This window comes from Labrus mixtus, chromosome 13, assembly GCF_963584025.1.
Source record: "Labrus mixtus chromosome 13, fLabMix1.1, whole genome shotgun sequence".
In the NCBI taxonomy this organism is placed as follows: Eukaryota; Metazoa; Chordata; class Actinopteri; order Labriformes; family Labridae; genus Labrus; species Labrus mixtus.
In genome coordinates this window covers 22427956-22447155 of record NC_083624.1, presented here as the reverse complement: position 1 = coordinate 22447155, position 19200 = coordinate 22427956, and the positions used below count along the sequence as shown (strand labels likewise).

The following is a 19200-nucleotide window of genomic DNA, read 5'->3' as shown; positions in this document are numbered from 1 at the left end:
TTTTCTGATCTTTCAGAGACAGTTTAAATAAATACCACTTAGCCTACTTCACAGCCAAGTCTTCTGCTTTGGTCTTCAGCACAGCCATCTATCATTGACATGAAAAGTGGCCTATAAGCAACCCATAGCCTTGAAGCTTTTTAAATTAAATAACATTATTACCAAATAACGCATTGTTTATTTGCTATCAGGGAGGTGTTGCCTTCATTTGTTTTCTTGGACTTGTCAATTAGCCAATTTAAAAAAAGACCAGCAACAAGGGGAGTGTAACAGGCTTATGAATACTGATCGGCATCCCTAACAAAAAGTGCTCAAATAGATTTCTCTGGTTTCAACTTTGTACTTTTAGTGCCTAAAGGCCAGAGTGTTGCTTTAATACATATGAGGGAGTCATTTAAATATAATTGAGGATATGGAGATATCATTTCACAAACAGTAAATCTGCTTAAGATGTAAATGTTGCACAAAGTAAGTAGGTCTTTAAGCAGTATCCATTAAATATAGGCTACAGGTGAAACATCTGGAAAAAAAAGGTGTTGCCAATCCAATACGTTTTCAGATCACATGACAGAAGATAGAGGTGTACGTGTGAGATGTGCTGAAAGACTGATTTCTTTGATGCCCCTCAGAAAAACTCAATAAAATATCCTCTTTCATGGCAGTGTATACAATTAAGCGGTGAACACATATGCACTGCCATGACACTGGCTTTTGTGCAATGGTGCCTTTTTTCCCCCTGCCCCTTAAAAGCCTGAGTAAGCCACTGTGGTCTGCAGCAAATATTGCAGATATTAACAATTATGATAGAGACAAGAATATTAAGTGCAAAAACCCATTAACAGTTTTTTCCCAGTGAAATTGCTTAAAAAGTGTTGGAAATAACTGAAACACATTTAATACTTTTGAGTTCAGTGTTTTTCCATCTCTATTTCCACAGTGGATAGGTTGATCATGAACAGGTAGTGGCAGATTGTTGAATGCCTTTCGGCAGGTTGCAGCTCTAACAGCTATAAGCATCAAGAGGAAGTGGTTTTCATCGCTTTGCTTTAGTTACCAGCACACTTGCACCTTGACCCACACATTACATGCACCTGAAAACATCATACTTATGTTTGAAAAATATTTAGCATGTGTTTTAAGTAGCATAAAATCTGTCTTTTAACTGTCTTCTATTTCTGGATAACTGACAGCTATGTGCTGAACAGATAGTCCCCCGAGCCCAAGTTCTACAGAAACACAAGAACCTTTAATCCATTGTCTTTTCCTTTATCATTTTCATCCATCACTTTAGAATAGTACCTAGAAGTGATGTGACAACAATAATGGAGAGTTTCAAGGTCTTAAAATATTCACAATTAAGCATATTAAATACATAATACCAAAAGTAGATATAGTCACTTTGATTTAGGTTTATTTTTTATGGTAGATGATCCAATGTTTGGTTGTGAGAATTGATGTCTGGTTAATATACAATATGTGTGTAGAACTTAGTCAACATGAGGCACAGTCCAAAGCAGAAATGGTGTTTTCAGGCTGACAGCTGTTACATGGAACAGTGTTTCAGCTGGTCAGTGGAGTGCTGGTTGCACCATCTTGTCAGACATGATGAATGAGGATTGGTGATGGCGGTGGCGGGAGGCAAAGTCAGCGTTTTCCTCAGTCAGCTGCTTGGTTTTCATCCCGACCCCGGACAGAGAGGGTGTGACTACCATCTCCTGAGGAGCTCCTTTGCCCCTGAAAGAACAGTTCAGAAAAAATATATTACCCAATTTCTGCTAAGAAATAAAAAATTCCAGATAAAAGTTCTCACATTTTACAAACAGATTCATTATTGACAATTCTGTACCAAATCAACCCAACAGTACCTGCAAATGCTATTTAGTGTTGATTTGAGCCACGTGAAAAAGCTGAATCGAGCTGCAATGCCTGCAAAAAAAAAAAAACTTACGTTATTTAAAGAAAATAGCTTAAAAGATAGTTTAATGCAATTACTAGTCAATATTTGATGTTGTAAAATAAACATTAGGGGAAACACAGATCACTTTAACCACTTGTGGAGCAAGTGTTTAACACTTGCAGGGCTTATGTGCACAAATGTTGTGAGTCAAGACAGCTAAGGCGCGCAGCATGTGGTGAGGAGGCCCAAACAGCTGCCAGCCTGGCAGCAAAGAAACCACAAGTGAAACTGATAGCAATGCTCCCCAAGTATATCAGCAGACTCCATAACGGCTGAGCATGTGGCGACCAAACCTCAACGCCTCAACCTATACTGCAAGCATGGACGTCTTTCCTCAGCCATACTGGTACAGTCAAAATGATCCTTTAACACCCGATAAAAGCCACAACATAAGATTATCGCTTGAAGATTTTTTTTTTATGGTTTAAGAGTTTAAGTAACAGAAGAATAAGGAATGAACTTGTAAGTGTGCATAAAAAAAAAGACAGAAGACGTTCTGTCTTTCAGCAGACAGTGGATAATGAAATAAAATCAGATCATGAAATGTATAAAAATGAATGTCTGAAATGCATTTGATAATGAGCTGAAATCTGAACTGTAAATTAATAACAATTGGAATAAATGTATTTAAAGTTAAAGGTATAGATTAAGCTCAGCAGACAATTAAAGTGTGTGTGTAAGTGTAAGTGTGTAAAGATTAAAGTAAACCAGAGATGTTCTGGACTGGAATAACACTCGGTCCATCATGTGAATAAGGATTTGGCCATGATCGTATGCTGGCGTTAGCAATTGGTTCTAAGCTAAGTGCCAGCTCTCACAATTGGCATTTTTTGGTATGGTAAGCTGGAAAGTGCTGCGCAGATGCAGTTGGAACCCAAGTATGAGAAGTAGGTTTTGGCATTTCTTCCACTTGGACTTTTCATCACTAGAGGATGTACTTTAAAATAAAAAAACATTTGGTCTTGTTGCAGATGTCTGGCATGGTGGGACTGCCCTGGCTGATTCAGAACATCTGGTAACTCTTAACAGGAACTCACAATAAAGCAAGGATATTTGTCTCTAGAAAAGGAAATTAAGTGAAATCACCTATTGGTAGTCCTGGACTGGTTTTCCCGATGTAAAGGAAGAGCAGCAAGGCAATGACTATGTTTGCTAAGGCATAAACCCACTGAATAACAAACATAATCAATATGGAGGTTAATGCCTGAAAGAAAACAAATGAAACATTCTCTGTCAATTGCATGAGAAAACAAGTCTTTACAACAATAAGGCATAGTGTAATGTGGGAAGTGGGTTACCTACCCCTATAAGAGCTACCCAGTGGTTGCAGAACTTCATATAGACTGAGTCTTGCATTGGCTTGATTGCAACGGTCTGCTGTTCTCCTCCAGCACCTGAAAGATTCAATAATAGGGTCAGGTTTATAAAAACAGGTTACACTCACTTATATAAGCTGCCCTCCTGTGGTTGTGTGGTGTTTGATAATTCGAGCTGATCACCTGTGCTGTGATAAAGAGAGTCAGCAGTTGAATTCTGCTCAACATGGTGTACTTTTGAACATTGTTGGACTTGAGGTTCGACTCTGGCCGTAAGCTCTGGGCGTCCATCCAGAACCTCAGCTTCCTCTTGTGGAGGAGCCGAAGCCAACTCCTCTTCTTTCTCATCTGAGAACATATTGCTGTTAACGTCTAAGCCAAAGCTGTCCAACAGCTTCTGTTTAGTACTGACAGGAGCCTTTCTGCCCTTAGATCTACTGTTCAGCTGTTTCATGGTGTTAGTCGTCTCATCCCCAGCATCACCATTTGACGCAGGGGGGAATATGTGATCCATGTCCTTGGTAAATTCCAACAGAGTTCCTTTCCCCTGCAGACTCTCGCCTCCACTACTACCATAGTTACGGAGGTCGGCCCCGATCAGATGCACTGAGCTCTGCCTGGTGGACCGTCGCCTGTTTCTGTGCCTGGGGATTAGGGGATAACTCTTCTTTTCGTTCTGCAGCTTGAAGGTCATGGCCACACTGAAGTACGAGTAGTCGACGAAGCTGTAGGTGAGCATGAAGTTGATGCTGACGATTGGGGCCAGCACGTTGACCTGGCCAACAAAGACGAAGGCCATGGTCAGGAGGCTGGTCAGACAGATAGCTGCTACTGGAGTCCTGGTTGGACCTTTCTGTTGGAGTTGGAGAGAGGGTAAAAGTATGGAAAGTGCTGGTCTACCATGACCACACTGCTGTCCAATTATGAAGAAAATGTATTAGAATAGTTGTGATTATAAAGTACTTATATATGGAGAAAGTTACCACACAATTCAAAAGGCTATGCCCTTCTAAAAACAATTGGGATTTACCAACAAGCAGCCATCAGACATGTTTCACTACACTTCTTTATAAATCATTAACCCAAAATCTTTCAGTGAGTTCAGCCAATTAGGAGCACTGTTCAGTGTTTGTTAAAAAAAAAAAGCTAATCTGACCCTAGACATATAAAAGGGCCCATGATACGGTTAGAACCAATTAGAGTATTGATGTTCCCTTTATTAAAAATGATGCAATACTTTTACTAAAAATACAAAAAATATGCAAAAACTGATCATTTGAGGGAGACAAATGGATGAAGAAGCACATCCTGATGATGTTAAAATCCTGAAATACACACACGTATACATCACCATGCATAATGGGAGTCCTAAACACAGCCTGAACAATAATCTCCTTGTGGACATTATGGACACATTGTTTTAACATGTAGTTTGTTAACCAACTTGCTTTCACTTCCCAGGTCCAAGCACACTGTTTAAGGAGCGCTGATGTGTGCCTGGCGGGCCTCCAGAGCACACAGAGGAGCTGTGCCCTGCCTGTCGCCCTTCCTGCGTTTGTTCTGACGCTTTGATTTGGGCCAAGATGTCTAGGGCCTCATTCCAGCCCGCTGAGAGAGGTCAGACACTGCTGCCACCCCAGGGTAGTCTGAGGAAAACTGGGGCGGGCCGGGGTCAGAACGACAACATGACTGTGTGTGTGTACGTGCTGGTGTAGCAGTAGTGAGTCGAAGTCGTTATGCTATAACGCAGTCACATCACTCACTTCTATGAAGTGGAATCGGTACTCTATAGTAAGGGAGTCTCTTTCAGTGTTTCCTGCCCAGTCCACTGACCGCCCCCCCATACATTCCAGCTACACATTATACTGAGTTTTAATACTGTGTTTATTTCTTCATATTGTTTTCCTAATGAAGTAAATAAAGGGTTTTCTGACAACAACAAGAGCTGCATATTGATTGAAAGTTAAAGTAAAATGTTGGAAATAGAAATGTGATTGCTTAAACTGTCATAGCACAGTATGGAGCATCCGGGTGAGAACAAATATTTGATCTGCATGTACATGAAATCATTGGTTTATTATACACACACACCCTAAATAAATATACTGCGTTAACATCATGGAGAATCTAGCTGATATTTTTCAGTACACTGTCAAGGACCAGACATCCCTTTCCTTTATGACTCCATAAATCCATCCATCCATCTTTTACCCACCCCTTGTCCAAGAAACGCCAGAATGGGAATGACCCTCTCCTGGGCGATGCACTGGAGGATCCTGGGTGCTCCATACAGTCCCCCCATGCAGGAAGCCAGGGAGGAGATGTAGAGGCCCAGCAGAAAGAGGAAACCCACCAAGGAGACCTGGAGGAAGAAGGAAAACAAACAGTGGGTGGAAGGGGATGGGGTGGAGTTGCAAGCCCACCACAGCTACACCCAGTTCAGTTCCGCTGCAGCCAGCCCCTTATAAAAACACGGAGAACAAACCATTGATGAAGTCAAGGATTGTGAGAAAAAAAAAGAGGTCATGATTAGTTAACCTAAATCTAACTTTAGAGATTCACTTGATCAATACCAACTAATAACACCCACTCTAATATTCAGTTTTGCATATAAACTGTTTACCACAATGTCCTCAAAGTTAAAGTAACAACTGGTCACTAAACTGCTTTTCACAACAACTTACACAACACAAACTGTTTACAGCTTTAGGATGTCGTACAAAGTGGAAGTTAGGGATGTGCAAGAAATCCCACCTGACCTCTAACCTTCACAAAGCAAACTTATTTTGGTAAGTTTTCCCTACATCACCTGTGCATTTGGAGCTGCACCCAGAGTCAGCGTGGCCTAGAGTTCTTTTTTAAAGTTAAAATGTCGAACCTACGTTTAACAAGCATGGGAGAGCGTTATGTTATCTGAACACTCTGAAGTGTATTATACATGTAGACAACATTTAAAGAATACTTAAAAATGGCAAATAAATATAAATGAACATTTTCATTGGGAATAATATACTTCACAATATTCAAGATAAAGATTTTTCAAAAATGTGTTATTTAAGTAATATGATGATAAATAGGGATGCACCGTTAAACACTGGTATCGACAGAAATCGGCAAATATGCATGCACATGTCCTTACAGTAGCTAATGTGAATCTGTTATGCAACAATTTCATGCTGGTGAGATAGTATACCTGACCGCTGATTCAGGGAAGAGGTTTATTCTATTGGGCAGAAGAATTCCCCGTTCAGACAAAATGCATTTTTTTGTTCAAATGTGAAAGAAAATGTTCATGGTCAAACTTGAAAGATAGTCATCAGTGTGGGAGTCTAACACCCGTTCTGGGAAAGCTCAGCAATATGCAGTTTTTAAGACCTGTTCAATTAACATTTTATGTAGAGGGACCTCTTATAAATACATCAAATCGCATAGCTCCTTTCAAAGAAAAAAAAAGTCACATTAGACTTGCGAAGTAATGGGAAAATAAGATTAGTACCAGGACCATAAATTGTTATTAAAGATCAAGCAGTAATTGCCAAGCAGTCCTGTTTGGTTCATTACAGTTTGTGGAAAATCAAGCAAGTTCAGGGTTTATTTTACCAGCCACCCGTACCCTTATTTGGTAAGCGGAGTGTAAGCAAGATGGCGATAGCCGCGTCAGCTATGTAGTAGTGTGACATCATAGCAGCCCAACACAGTGTAGCCAGCTATTACTTATGTTAAACGAAGAACAGGCACACAGTAAACATTTAGGGTCAGATCAGTACCCTTGGCACCCCAACAAAAGGGTACCAAAAAAGTAGGACGGTACTGATCCTTTATTTTGGTACCATTCCCAACTTCTGACGATGGAAACGTCAATAAATGGGTACCATACCAAACCGAACTGAACTGAACCGGACCGCTTGGTGGAAATGGGGCTCGGATTTCCACAAACAGTGCACCCCCAATGAAAAAAACTCAACAAGACATTTGAGATATTTATATTCTTAAAGTGCAAAAGGCAGAAAAATCCTCTTGCACCTTATCGTTCCTGACAGACAGTGTAAGGGTTACAATCATATATACAAAAACACATTCAGGAGCTGAGTAATAAGACATTAATAAAAACAATTATATCAAGAAACACATCCCACAATAAGAGATCTAACACGACATTTTCATTGCTTCCTGTCTTTATCTTTTTTAAGGATTAACATCACTTAAACAGACTTTGATATGGAAAAAATAAAATACTTACATAAACATATCCCTATAACCAGGCTGCTCACTCTTATCATCTACAGATTGAAATGCATGGTGAGAGCAACTGTGGGATACATTCTGTTCTAAACAATAAGGAAACAGTTTAGGAAAATGTCAAATGTATTTTTTTCAATTTGGGCACCACTTGTCTTCCACTTGGCTTTCTTAGTATGAGTTCATTTTTCAATATTTCTACTGTGGAAAAAAAAAAAAAAAAAAAGTACAGCAGCAGGTCCGACACGTCAAGGAAGAGAACATTCATTCAACCAGAACCTGAACTAAACACACCACAGCAACAAAGTGAGACATGAGGGGGGAAATCCCCTCCCCTCAGCCCCTCTGTCTGAATGGCCCCTCTAACATAGGACGGAAAAAGAGTGGAGTTTACCTTTTCTGCTATCAAGAAGTCATAGCGCAGAGCTTCTCTTGTGCAGATGGCCCCCAGGAGGAAGACAAAGACCAGATACAGGAACCACCTGAAAGTCAACCAACAGTACACCACGCAGAATTATGAACCGCTGCTTTCTCTCTATTATTAGAGAATTGTGTCATGACAGATCCACAAGTGAATGTTAGATAGAGTCAGGCTGGGAGTGTGGGTGTGTTTGTTCTCTACAGAGAAGGTGGAAAAGACTGACCTTTGAGGAGACACCAAACAGTGATCTGAGGGCACTTTGAAACCTTTAGAAAGTCTCCTTTCATATGATTCAAGAGAGCTCTGGGATTTATATCATTACACTGTCCTTGTAGAATGATGTGTATTAAACAGATAATGTTTTTTTTGTAACATGTTTGAAGTGTGGTGTTTATTTCTAACTGGAAAACTCTTATTGGAATCAATAGGATTCTTATTTTCATGGTCTGTTGGTTGACTTCTACTGTAGTCTGTTTTTGTTGTGTCCGTCTGTATTTGTGTGTGTTGAGGTGTCATCGTACGAGGTGAAGACAGCTGCCAGCGTTCCCACAGGGATGTTGTTTTCAGGCCGCTGAAGGTCTGGGCTCATGTTGAATCCTGCCATAACCCCTAAGCTCTCACACACACACACACACACACACACAAACAGATAAAAACCACAAAAATGTACACAACATACTAAACAATACAGTGTTTATTTTTACACAGCATATCCAGCTGCAAGAAAAGATAACAGAGCTTGAGATGTTGAGATGCTTATCAGACTGCAGGTGCAATCAAAAAAAATAAAAAATGATGACTGATGCCACCTCACCTGTAGCAGCAGGGAAGAAGACTCCAAAGACAGTGAAGAAGTTTTCTCCTGGGCTGTAATCTGGCAGCGTGTTACTGATGAGCAGGCCCGGTGAATAACCAATGAAGCCATGTTCTGAGAGAGAGAGAGAGAGAGAGGGGACAAGACAACAGAGAGGGAATCAGTTGTGAACCTCATGACACGAGACAGCATATATCCACTGAGAAAACAGTGACCTGGCTGTCATGGAATTTCATCCAATGGTTAAATTGAGTAATAAAACATGAACAATATTTGTCATATCTGGAGCATTATCTATCAATACTTATACACAGAATCAGTTAATAGCTCTAGAGACATGTGATAGGTTACTTGGCCCAGACTATTTTTTTTTCCTTCTTTAATGTCTGCAAGATTTCATATTTAGACGAAAGACACAAATAATGAAAACACTATGAGTAGTCTCATAAAGCAACACCTGCATAAGTCTACACTTATACATTAAGCCCATTGACTACAGGGCTAGCCTGCAAGCTTCAGTATGATTGACCTCCATCACCACCATTTGTGTCAAATGATAACTACTATAGGGTTTTCTACTCGTCATCAAGGTGGCATGACCAAACCACATTTTAACAAGAGGTATATGAGTTCTTAGTTATGACCACAAAAAAAAAAGAAAAGAAAAAGGATTTTACTCCTGACTGGAACAAAAGTGCAGAATTGCATTGTCAGCAATAAAAAAATAAAAAACACAAGTCCTCCAAAATGTGTTTTTTTTCCTTTATCTCAAAGACAGCAAACGGTAGTTATACACTTTAAAATGATGGAGTCTAAAATTGGGACATGTCAGTTCAGTCTGGGTCAGTGTGGAGAGATATCATTCTGAGTTGGTGGAGTCCATTTAAACCACACGCCTACGTTACAACACCGGACATTTCCCCCTTGGTTATCTTGCGATGGGAAAGAATGTGTTCTCTCAGATTAATGACATGTTTATCCAAAAGGAAGTCACCACCCTTTTCAGAAGCTCAGCAGCTTCCAAGTTAAAGAGAACGAAAGTGAGCGGGAGAGGGAGACAGAGAGTGAGGGAAAGAGAAGAGAGCAAGAATGCACACAACCTCTCTTTTTTTTTTTTTTGTGAAAAACCAAAACCATATGGGCTGGACAAATTGATTATACCATTTGCACAGGTTCTTCTTGATAAGACTTTAAAGAAAAAAAAAGGCGGCATCAATTGGAACAGGAGCCGAGTCTCTAGTTCACTCTGTGACCCAGTGAGACCGCCCTCTGTCCAAACAATCAGGATCTGACATATCCAGGACAGTCAGTGTCCATGTCTGCTCCCTGGACTCCCCACCCATATTACAACATCATATTCCAAAATCCAACACAGCCTGACTCCTGAGTATGCAGCTAAGGGCGTTCACATGTTTATAAGGCAAACTCGTTTCTATGAACACAAATTCGATACACTGCCAGAGTATTTCATCCCAGAAACTGCAAACATATTAACCTTTCCAGTAATACTTTTCTGTTTCCCAATTCCTGACAGCATAACAAACTCACATCCCCTCTTTTTTGTCATGGAAGCATTGATTGAGAACCAGAAGGCAAAACATTGCCGTTTGTCCCTAGTTATATTCAAGTAAACTACACACACACACACACACACACACACACACACACACACACACACACACACACACACACACACACACACACACACACACACACACACACACACACACACACACACACACACACACACACACACACACACACACACACACACACACACACCATGCTTTAGTTGACAGCTTGATGATATTTTGCAGTGGCACAGGTTATTGTTTGTCAGTTGATGCAGTGGCTTTGCTATGCATTGCTGTGAGTCATTTTCGATGAAAAAAGAAGATGAAAATGTGAACTAAAATATAAATTGCACACTAGTATACACAGCCTATGAACTTATATAATAAAAGGTCTCAAACCAGATTTTTTGCATGTACATAGACTGATTAATAGGCGGCATCAATTTAGGGCTTAATGGACCCCAAGAGGTCTTAGAAACAGACCTGCCTTTCCATAATGTCTTTGGCTTTGTTTGTTTTTTTTAATGCCAAGGACAGCAGTTAAGGTCTGTTTTTTATCTAGCTCTTAAGTTCAAACAAAAAAAAATCTCTATTGAATGGATGGCCATGATATTCAGAACAGTTGGTGAACATTCATGTCAAACTCAAAGTTGTACAGACTTTAGTAATCCTCGAGGGGGAATTCTGGTTTACACTGTAATAGAGTGACATGCTTCTCACACACATAGGCCATAATTACATACATGCACAAACATGACCTGTGGACATGCATTAACGGAGAGATGTCAGAGTGGGGCTGCTACACAGGGAGCAAGCTAGAGATGTTGGGGGTTCGGTGCCTTGCTCAACGGCAACCTCTGCAGTACTCAGGAAGTTGCCTGGCACCTCTCCAGCAACCAGACCGACTTCCATACTTTGGTCCGCTCAGGGACTTGTCCCGGTGACCCTCCACTTCCCAACCCAAGTCCCTACAGACTGAGCTACTGCTGTATTTTAATTATTTGATGAACCCTTAATCTTCAAAACTCAATCCATTGTTATCAGTTAAAAATAATAATAATGCTGCAATACCACTGGTTGAAGAAAATCAATTAACAGTAATTATATATAATTTTTTATTTAAAAAAAACCAAGTTATCACTTTTCTTCAGGGCCCATGAGAGCAAATCAGTTTAAAATTGACGGCGTGTAAACATGAATATCCCGTGATGTAAACTCTCTGAAGAGACAGATTGTATATTCAGACTTCCTTCTTAACACAGAATTTTTCTGCCACAGCTGGAATGTGCATTCAAATTACACGAGGCCTCTCCCTCCATCTGACTAAACTCTTACTCTCCCACATGTAACGCTCCAAACTGCTGTGTACCGAGGACTGGGATGTTATAGAGGTAGGGCATGTCCCACTGGGATGATTGAGAACTATACATTACAGTGTGGATCACAGGGAGATACCACAAGGCGGTCTCCAGAGAAGCAACAGGCCTCAGATCTCAGTTCCGGCCTTCTCTCTTTGTCATTTACCAAATATGTGGGTGAGTCTGGTTAACACCCAAAACCCCAGACCCAGCAAACACATCAGGGCTTCCTGTTCTGTGGAGAATAGGCTGGGCTTGACTAGTGTGTGTCAGATTGTATTTCATCTGTGCACCACAATTAAAGGGTTTGGAGTTTGAATTGTTTGGCTGCAGCGAAAATACAGTTTGGCTGACATTTACTTCACTTAAAGATTATAATTGGGAGATGATTTATACTTCCAGTTGTTATCATAAGGCATGACTCCAAGCCGTCTTAAATACAGAAACACATGCTGTTTTTCTATTCTAAATTCACCTGTCACAGAACAGCAGGAAGGCCTTGTCATAAGCAATCCCCTTAGCAGATCCCTGTGGCTGAGTACTGAAGGAGTCAGGTCAGAATACATTGAGACGTGTTTGTATCAACAATCATTCTGAATCTAATAAAGAGGATTAACATAGATGGTGTATCTTTCCAGGATTTGGTAGCTTACACCTTATACACAAGTTAACTTTAGTATCAAAGCAATATGATTGACATGCTACATGAAAAGCCTATACAAGTATTTAAAAGAGATGAGTTAGATCCAATGGAATATCTGTATCGGGTCCGATATTGACACAATTGACGTACTGACAGCGCCAATCCTCTTCACCGATCAAGAACGATCATTGGCCACTTAACATTCTCAACTCGCACGGTCTCGATTAGAAAACATACGGATTCTACTGCAAGGGCCCACAAATCATCATCAAGATGTTCAGACAAGATTGAACTGTTCCTTCTGTCTGCTGAAAAAGTACAACTCAGTTTTAAATATGTACTTTGAAAACCTTACAGTTGGTGCTGCTACCTGTATTAAGACGCTATTATTTATAGTAATATCTGAATCAGTATCCATACATATTTATCAGAATCAGATCAGAACTAAAAAATAAATAAATGGCTGGTACATTTTTTGGTATTAGGTCTAAATATTTTGTTCTTGAGTGCATCAAGGGCTAAAATACAATCGTTCCTGTAAGAAGAAGGAAATACATACAAAGCAGCATCAAAATCAGGAGAATATCACGACCAAAACTCCACAATAATAATGCAACTCAAACAAATTCTTATTAATTGAGCTTTGAAATCATTACAATATTTATTATACCGACAGTAACCATTTCAAATGATAAACTAACTTCATGAATTGTAAAAATGAAAATAAAAGCTCCTCAAAGATATTCAGTAACTAAGGTGAGATTTCTAAATAAGATATTAATTAAACGATAACAAAACAGAAAGTATGAGTGTGATATGCAGGAACTGAAGACTATGCTAAAAAAATACTTGAGTCAATCAATCATTTAGTTCAATATGTTAATATTTTAGAGCCTAAATATTGAAAAGTTAAAGCATGCCAAAATATCATGACATCTAATCATGCCTTGGCTGCTGCAGTGATGAAACACAACCACAGACAAATCTTTGCCAAGAGATATGTAACAAGTGTGATCGTGTGACGACCACGGTGGCTACTTTTTCCTGCAGGATGTGCCGCGGCGTTCGGTCTGTGCAGGCTCAACTGGGCTGTTTCAACCAGCTAGGGGACCTGTTGGTCCTTTGCCAACCATGAGGTCACCACAACACATGCAGCAGCTTTTAACTGAAAAAACACGGAGCAGACATTATGGCTGGCTGTCCCACAATCCTTCAGGACTACAGACTGGTCTCCGACTACTATACTATAAAAAGATCGAACTGTTTTTTTTTTTCCCGCTACACCTTGGGCTGTAGGGCTTCATTTCGCAAAAGTCACAGCCAGGTTGGCCAGGTTTTTTTTGCTAACACTACATGTCAAATTATTTTTGCGCCTTCAGTATCCTCTCCAAATAAAGCCTGCCTTGACTTCTGGAACACTTTTCTCTTCCCTCTGGACAGGAAGTTGATAATCAGTGAGAACAGGAAATGTGGGGAAGGACTTCCTGAAGGCCAGCAAAAGAATACAATCTACTCTACTGAAAAGAGGCAACAGTTCCTAATCAAACACACACACACACACACACACACACACACACACACACACACACACACACAATAAACTCACTAGCATATCACCGGTCTCACCTTAAACCTCAAGAGAAGGAAAACATTACCTTACAGAGGTTTCTGACAAAGAAAACAGCCATTAAGGGCAAATACTGCTTTCATTGAGAGAAAAAAAATAAAAACTGCACAGGAGCATTAAAGATGTGTATTAGAAGTCTACGAAGGCAGTGATCTCATAAATTATCTAATCTCAGTAGAATACTAGATAACACATTCAAAACATGATACTACAGCGACCCCTGCTGGCCTCATCAAGTAACAGACACCGACTGTGGTCATCAATAGTCTATCAAGATGTTCAAACATATTCTGTGTCCATTTGAAGCACAATTCAGTGACATATAGCCAAAAAAAAAAGACTAAGCTCTTTGTCTACATTGACTGAGAACTAGAAAACAAGAATAGCTCACCATAATTTTGATTTTATTGCAATGTTTGCAGTATCTTTTACTGTAAAAACGACCTCATGTTTAGTCTTTGCACTACTCACCACTGCACTTGTACATATTAGTTTTTGCTTATTTGTTTATTTTTGTGTTTATTGTTGATATTTAATGTTATACCTTTGTACAAAGAGAGCACAATTTACCAAAGTAAAATCCCTTGTGTGTTTAAGCATACCTAACCTGGCCAATAAAGCTGATTCTGATCTTTTGTCTGTAAAAAAAAATGTGTCTCGGGTGCATTTTTAACTAATTTCAAAGTCTGAACAATGTTAAAAGTCTGAGCATCAAAGCACTCAATTTTCTCTCATGAACCCAAGATCATTTTCCAAGTTAAAAGTGGGTAAGCACAGGCGGAACTAATAACATTAAACTTGGACTGTGTGTTAAGAGCAGTTTTTAAGTCATTAGACACACCTGTGGTTGTTGAACTTTGGCACAGTTACCTGAGGCCATGAACTGCCTCAACATGCCATCGTTATTCTGTTCTCCATTCTGACCACGTGTTTATAGGATGAGGATATCATTTGCAAACATGAATAAAAATTAATTTAAAAAAAACACTTTTCCCAGTACACCTCTTTCCCTTCAATAGATTCTGATTGAACGCAACTCATGATCCCCCTGTTACCTTCTCTTTCAACCCCTCACGACCTCCAGCCCTACCTGGGTCGAGGTGTGTGAAGGTGCCAATTACAAAGTCCAGCGTGGAGACGGCAAGCACGGCCAAAAGCAGCAGCTGTAGTCGGACGATCCACTTGACACCGGCTAGGTTGATTCCAAGCAGTGCCAGCAGCACGGCCACAGACATACCCTGCACTGCCCACTGGTTCTGTAGATGCAGCAGCTCTGCCACCGACTCAGAGAAACCAGTGATGTACATGGCTCCTGCCACGCACTGCAAGACATCAGTCATCATGAGAATGTAGACAATATACAAGACTGTATGGTATTGTTTAGGTCCACTCAAATCAAAAAGCTTCCATAAAATAAAGGATGTGCAAAGTCACTCAGGTCTAACAGAGTCCAACTTTTGTAACCTACCTGTCCAAACACATAAAGGAGGCCCACTGTGCCCCCCACCCTGCCACCCAGGACTGTAGAGATCATGGAGTAGATTCCTCCACTGCCAACACCACAGTGCTCACACACTCCGATCCCTGACATCACCGTCACTAAAGCAACCAGCACGACAAGGGAGACCAAGAACATCCCGAGCAGCACACCCGTGTTCCCCTGAAGGAGGAGGACAAAAAAAGACTTACTCAACAATGCACATCTGCAGCATGCAAGTTACAGACTGCTATGAAGTAAATATATCAATATAGGGCACCTGGTAATGAGCATCTGCACACTTTTGTACATCTTTGCACATCATATTTCCTTGTCTGTCTGCAAATGTCTTTGTTTTGTATCACTTCATCAATTGTGTTATTCTCTTTTTTTAAGATTTATTTTGGGCTTTTTGTGCCTTTATTTGAGGGATAGGACAGTGGATAGAGTCGGAAATCAGGGAGAGAGAGAGTGGGGAATGACATGTGGAAAAGGAGCCACAGGCGGGATTTGAACCTGGGCCGCCCGCTTGGAAGACTATAGCCTCCATACATGGGGCGCGCGCACTAACCACTGAGCCACCACCGCCCCCCAATTGAGTTATTCTTACTGATTCCGAAATCTTACACTGTTGGCCAAGGTTACAAACTTAAAACCTTCTTTAGGAGAAACTGGCAACAAGAACATTTTAGCAACACTATTAAAGTAAACTATAAAGATGAAGAACTTGTTTGAAAGAACTGGCAAATCAAACCATGGAAAATCAACACCCTTTGCATCATGCGTAATAAGGAAGTAGTTGGATATGAAACCCTGTCTCAAAACAAGGCAAACAATGGTTTGGCTGTGAAGCAGAACCTTAGCACACATACATAGTAATCAAGATGATCGGGTCTTTGTACCTGTGACACGTGATGACACATGAACATTAAAGTGTTTGGGATTGATTGACACAGTGACACATAATTGATGATGGTAGCTGCTAAATATATGTAGAAAAAAGCTTCAACAGAGCTGACAGACATGTGCAAATAACTCAGTCATTACTAGACGTGAGGATAGATTTTATAGTGTAAAATCATAACTAAATATACATGCTCTTTCACATGTCGGCACAGCCATAAATGGATGTTTTCACATATTTATATAGAATGCACCATTATATAAAATGGAGCATAGACCCCCATCACACAATATCAGACATATACTCCACCATATCATTACACTGCACACATAGTAATAAAATCTACCTACAAAGTATGACAAAAGCTGAGGTTGCTTGAGGTTGTAACCTCTATATCTAGAAATATCTTTTGTGTTTATTTTTGCCCCAGATTATCTCTGAATAACAGACATTGCTCATTTTTCACACTGACCTTTAACATTCACGGTCAAAGGCACATTTGTTATTGGTTTGGTGAACAAATAAGTTAACCTTTTAAAGTCGTTTCTTCTTCATACATCTGTTTTTTCTTATAATGCACATAAATACAAACACAGAAAGAGGCGTTTTCTGCGAGGAGGACATGGAGGATAAATGGCCATGATCATCAGGCAAAACGTTTTTTTTAAGTCTACAGATAATCAGTTTTGTAATAGTTAACTTGAAAAAAATGTGTACATAGAAGCTTAATTAAAGCTTTGTTTCTTTCATGCAGCTCCTTTTAGTGTGTGTGTATTTTGTTCAGGGGAAAACGGGGGAAATTTAAGTCAGAGATACACGTTGTGTACTAACCACTAGGTAGCCGGTGCGTAGGAACAGAACCACACCGAAGATGTTGATCATGCAGGTGGTGAAAACGCCATCCCATGTACCAAAGAGCACCGGCTCCCACCCAAACATTTGGATCCTCCACCATGGCTGGCTGGACTGCTGGGAGCTCTGACCAAAGGAACAACAATCAGATCACTTCAGCTCACCTTCTAGAAATCATTTTGCATTTTAAGAAATCCAAAAAGTTTCTGTCAATCAACAGCAGCAAAAGAAAAAGGAAGGAGGTATTCATTGTTGCTCTGCTATACTTCAGATCTGAAAACTCATTGTTTGCACCATTGCTTTAAAAGTATCATATAAAGAGGAAATAAAGGGAAAGACAGTGGGGAACGATTGACTGGACATAATTCTAATGAATCCAATCCCCCTCACAAATCAGAATATCCCAAAAGACAGAAACATTTAAATCTGCGAGTGTCCTCCTCTTGTGACCTTCATAGAGAATAACTGTCACATACAGCATCCTACCTGTGCATCTTCATGAAACAGATCCTGGACATGCGTGTTGGCCTTCGTGTCGTGGGCTTCCCCATTTAAGAGTCCTGTCCCATCACCCTGCTGGTCATAGCTGTGCACAGTCCAGCCTATTGGCACGGTTTCCATCGCAACCTGCAGGTGTAAACAATTGTGTTCAGCTTCCTCATGAGGCCTTATTTTCTCCAAAGTGCAAAACGACAACACAAGACTTGTCGAGGAAGTCGGCCGAGTATGGCCTTCAGCCGGTGTTGGTCCCGCCTATCCCGGTTAAACAGCAACAGGTGCGGCATGAGGACACCCGGATACAACTTAGGTGTGCTAAATAACAGCCAATCATATGCCGAGAGCGAGCCAAGTTCACACTTCACTAGTTTGCTGTAACAATAAATGATTATAGGCACGTCACTGTTTACATTGATTGTCTACAGGTTAAAATAGAATGAAATATATAATAACTCACTTTCTGAGCCATTACAACTTTTAGGTACACTGGCAATATCCTGAGAAATGGGTTCTAGAAAATGTTATTCACATTAGTAGCTTATCTTTGTCATAAAGGCCTAGCTTAGCAATGTCAGTCATCAGCAGCGACCCATACAGTTTACCAACCAAACCTCAACAAATTCTACATTTCATGTTTCAATGTCGGCAAAAAATAACAATACTAATCCTCTAGTATTTTATCCAAATGACAAGGGTTTGATTTTATATTATCAATTACTAATACGGCGTTTTAAATTAAGATAATTATTGGCCTATATATATAATTTTTAGACTTTTTTAGATTTTAGAAAAATTGTCTTCAGACAAAAGTCTGTATACATTGTATCAATAGATAAACCCCTTGAAGTGACACATTATTTGTCACTTCAAGGGGTATTATCTCAGTTTGGTTGGCCTACCTTTCTCTAAGTCCCATACACATCCATGCAGAAAAAGTCATAGGCCTACATGAAAATGGTGTTTCCTTTGTCCCCTCAGTGATGACTTCAGTCAATATGTTGAGGACTCCCAGCTCCTTCTGTTAACAATGTATTCATGAAAGGTGAGTTAAGCCAGCAGGTAAATGCTGTTAGTGGTTAGTTACCTATCAGGGTGTGTTGCTGCTTTTGCACATGATCCTGTGTTAGCTTTGGCAGGGCCTGCAGTGGAAAAGGTTGACCAATGATTAATGGTGAGAAATGTACATACCATTCAATGACCTTATCTTTTTATTTCTGGAATTCTTTCTTGAAACAGGTGTGGGCTTCAGGTTTTGGGGAAAAGGAGATCATGTCTTTGGTCACAATACGGCTTTTTGTAGGCCTACAATAGAACTGTTCCTGTTAGTCTAAGGTCCTATTTTACAAATGACTACTGTCATGGATGGAGAGAGACTTTAAACAAACAAAAACTAAACCCAAGAGTCAATTTGTAGACTTAACACAAAGGAATAGTGCAAACAATTGGATTGGATTCCTGTCCTTCTGTGTAACATGAAGCAAAAAGATACAGAGAACTTGGATGTGTTTTACAATCTTTGG

The 19200-nt window shown here is 40.1% G+C and overlaps 1 protein-coding gene across 4 annotated transcripts; it reads right to left on the bottom strand.

Moving 5' to 3' along the window:
* Positions 1-1394: 1394 nt before the first annotated feature.
* On the bottom strand, positions 1395-18771 carry slc12a8 (solute carrier family 12 member 8). 4 transcript variants are annotated; one of them, XM_061054194.1, is made up of 14 exons: positions 18629-18771; positions 17669-17809; positions 17162-17308; positions 15418-15609; positions 15040-15271; positions 8748-8861; positions 8455-8542; positions 7907-7994; positions 5489-5635; positions 3457-4126; positions 3260-3351; positions 3044-3161; positions 1866-1926; positions 1395-1734 (listed from the first exon to the last, which is right to left on the bottom strand). In XM_061054194.1, exons 2-14 carry the CDS (start codon positions 17801-17803, stop codon positions 1569-1571), a joined length of 2250 nt encoding a protein of 749 aa, XP_060910177.1. In that variant the 5' UTR covers positions 17804-17809; positions 18629-18771; the 3' UTR covers positions 1395-1568. The 4 variants fall into 4 exon arrangements, with proteins under 4 accessions (XP_060910177.1, XP_060910176.1, XP_060910178.1 ...); XM_061054193.1 differs by having other exon boundaries at positions 18580-18756; XM_061054195.1 differs by lacking the exon at positions 18629-18771 and having other exon boundaries at positions 17669-17923.
* Positions 18772-19200: the final 429 nt, after the last annotated feature.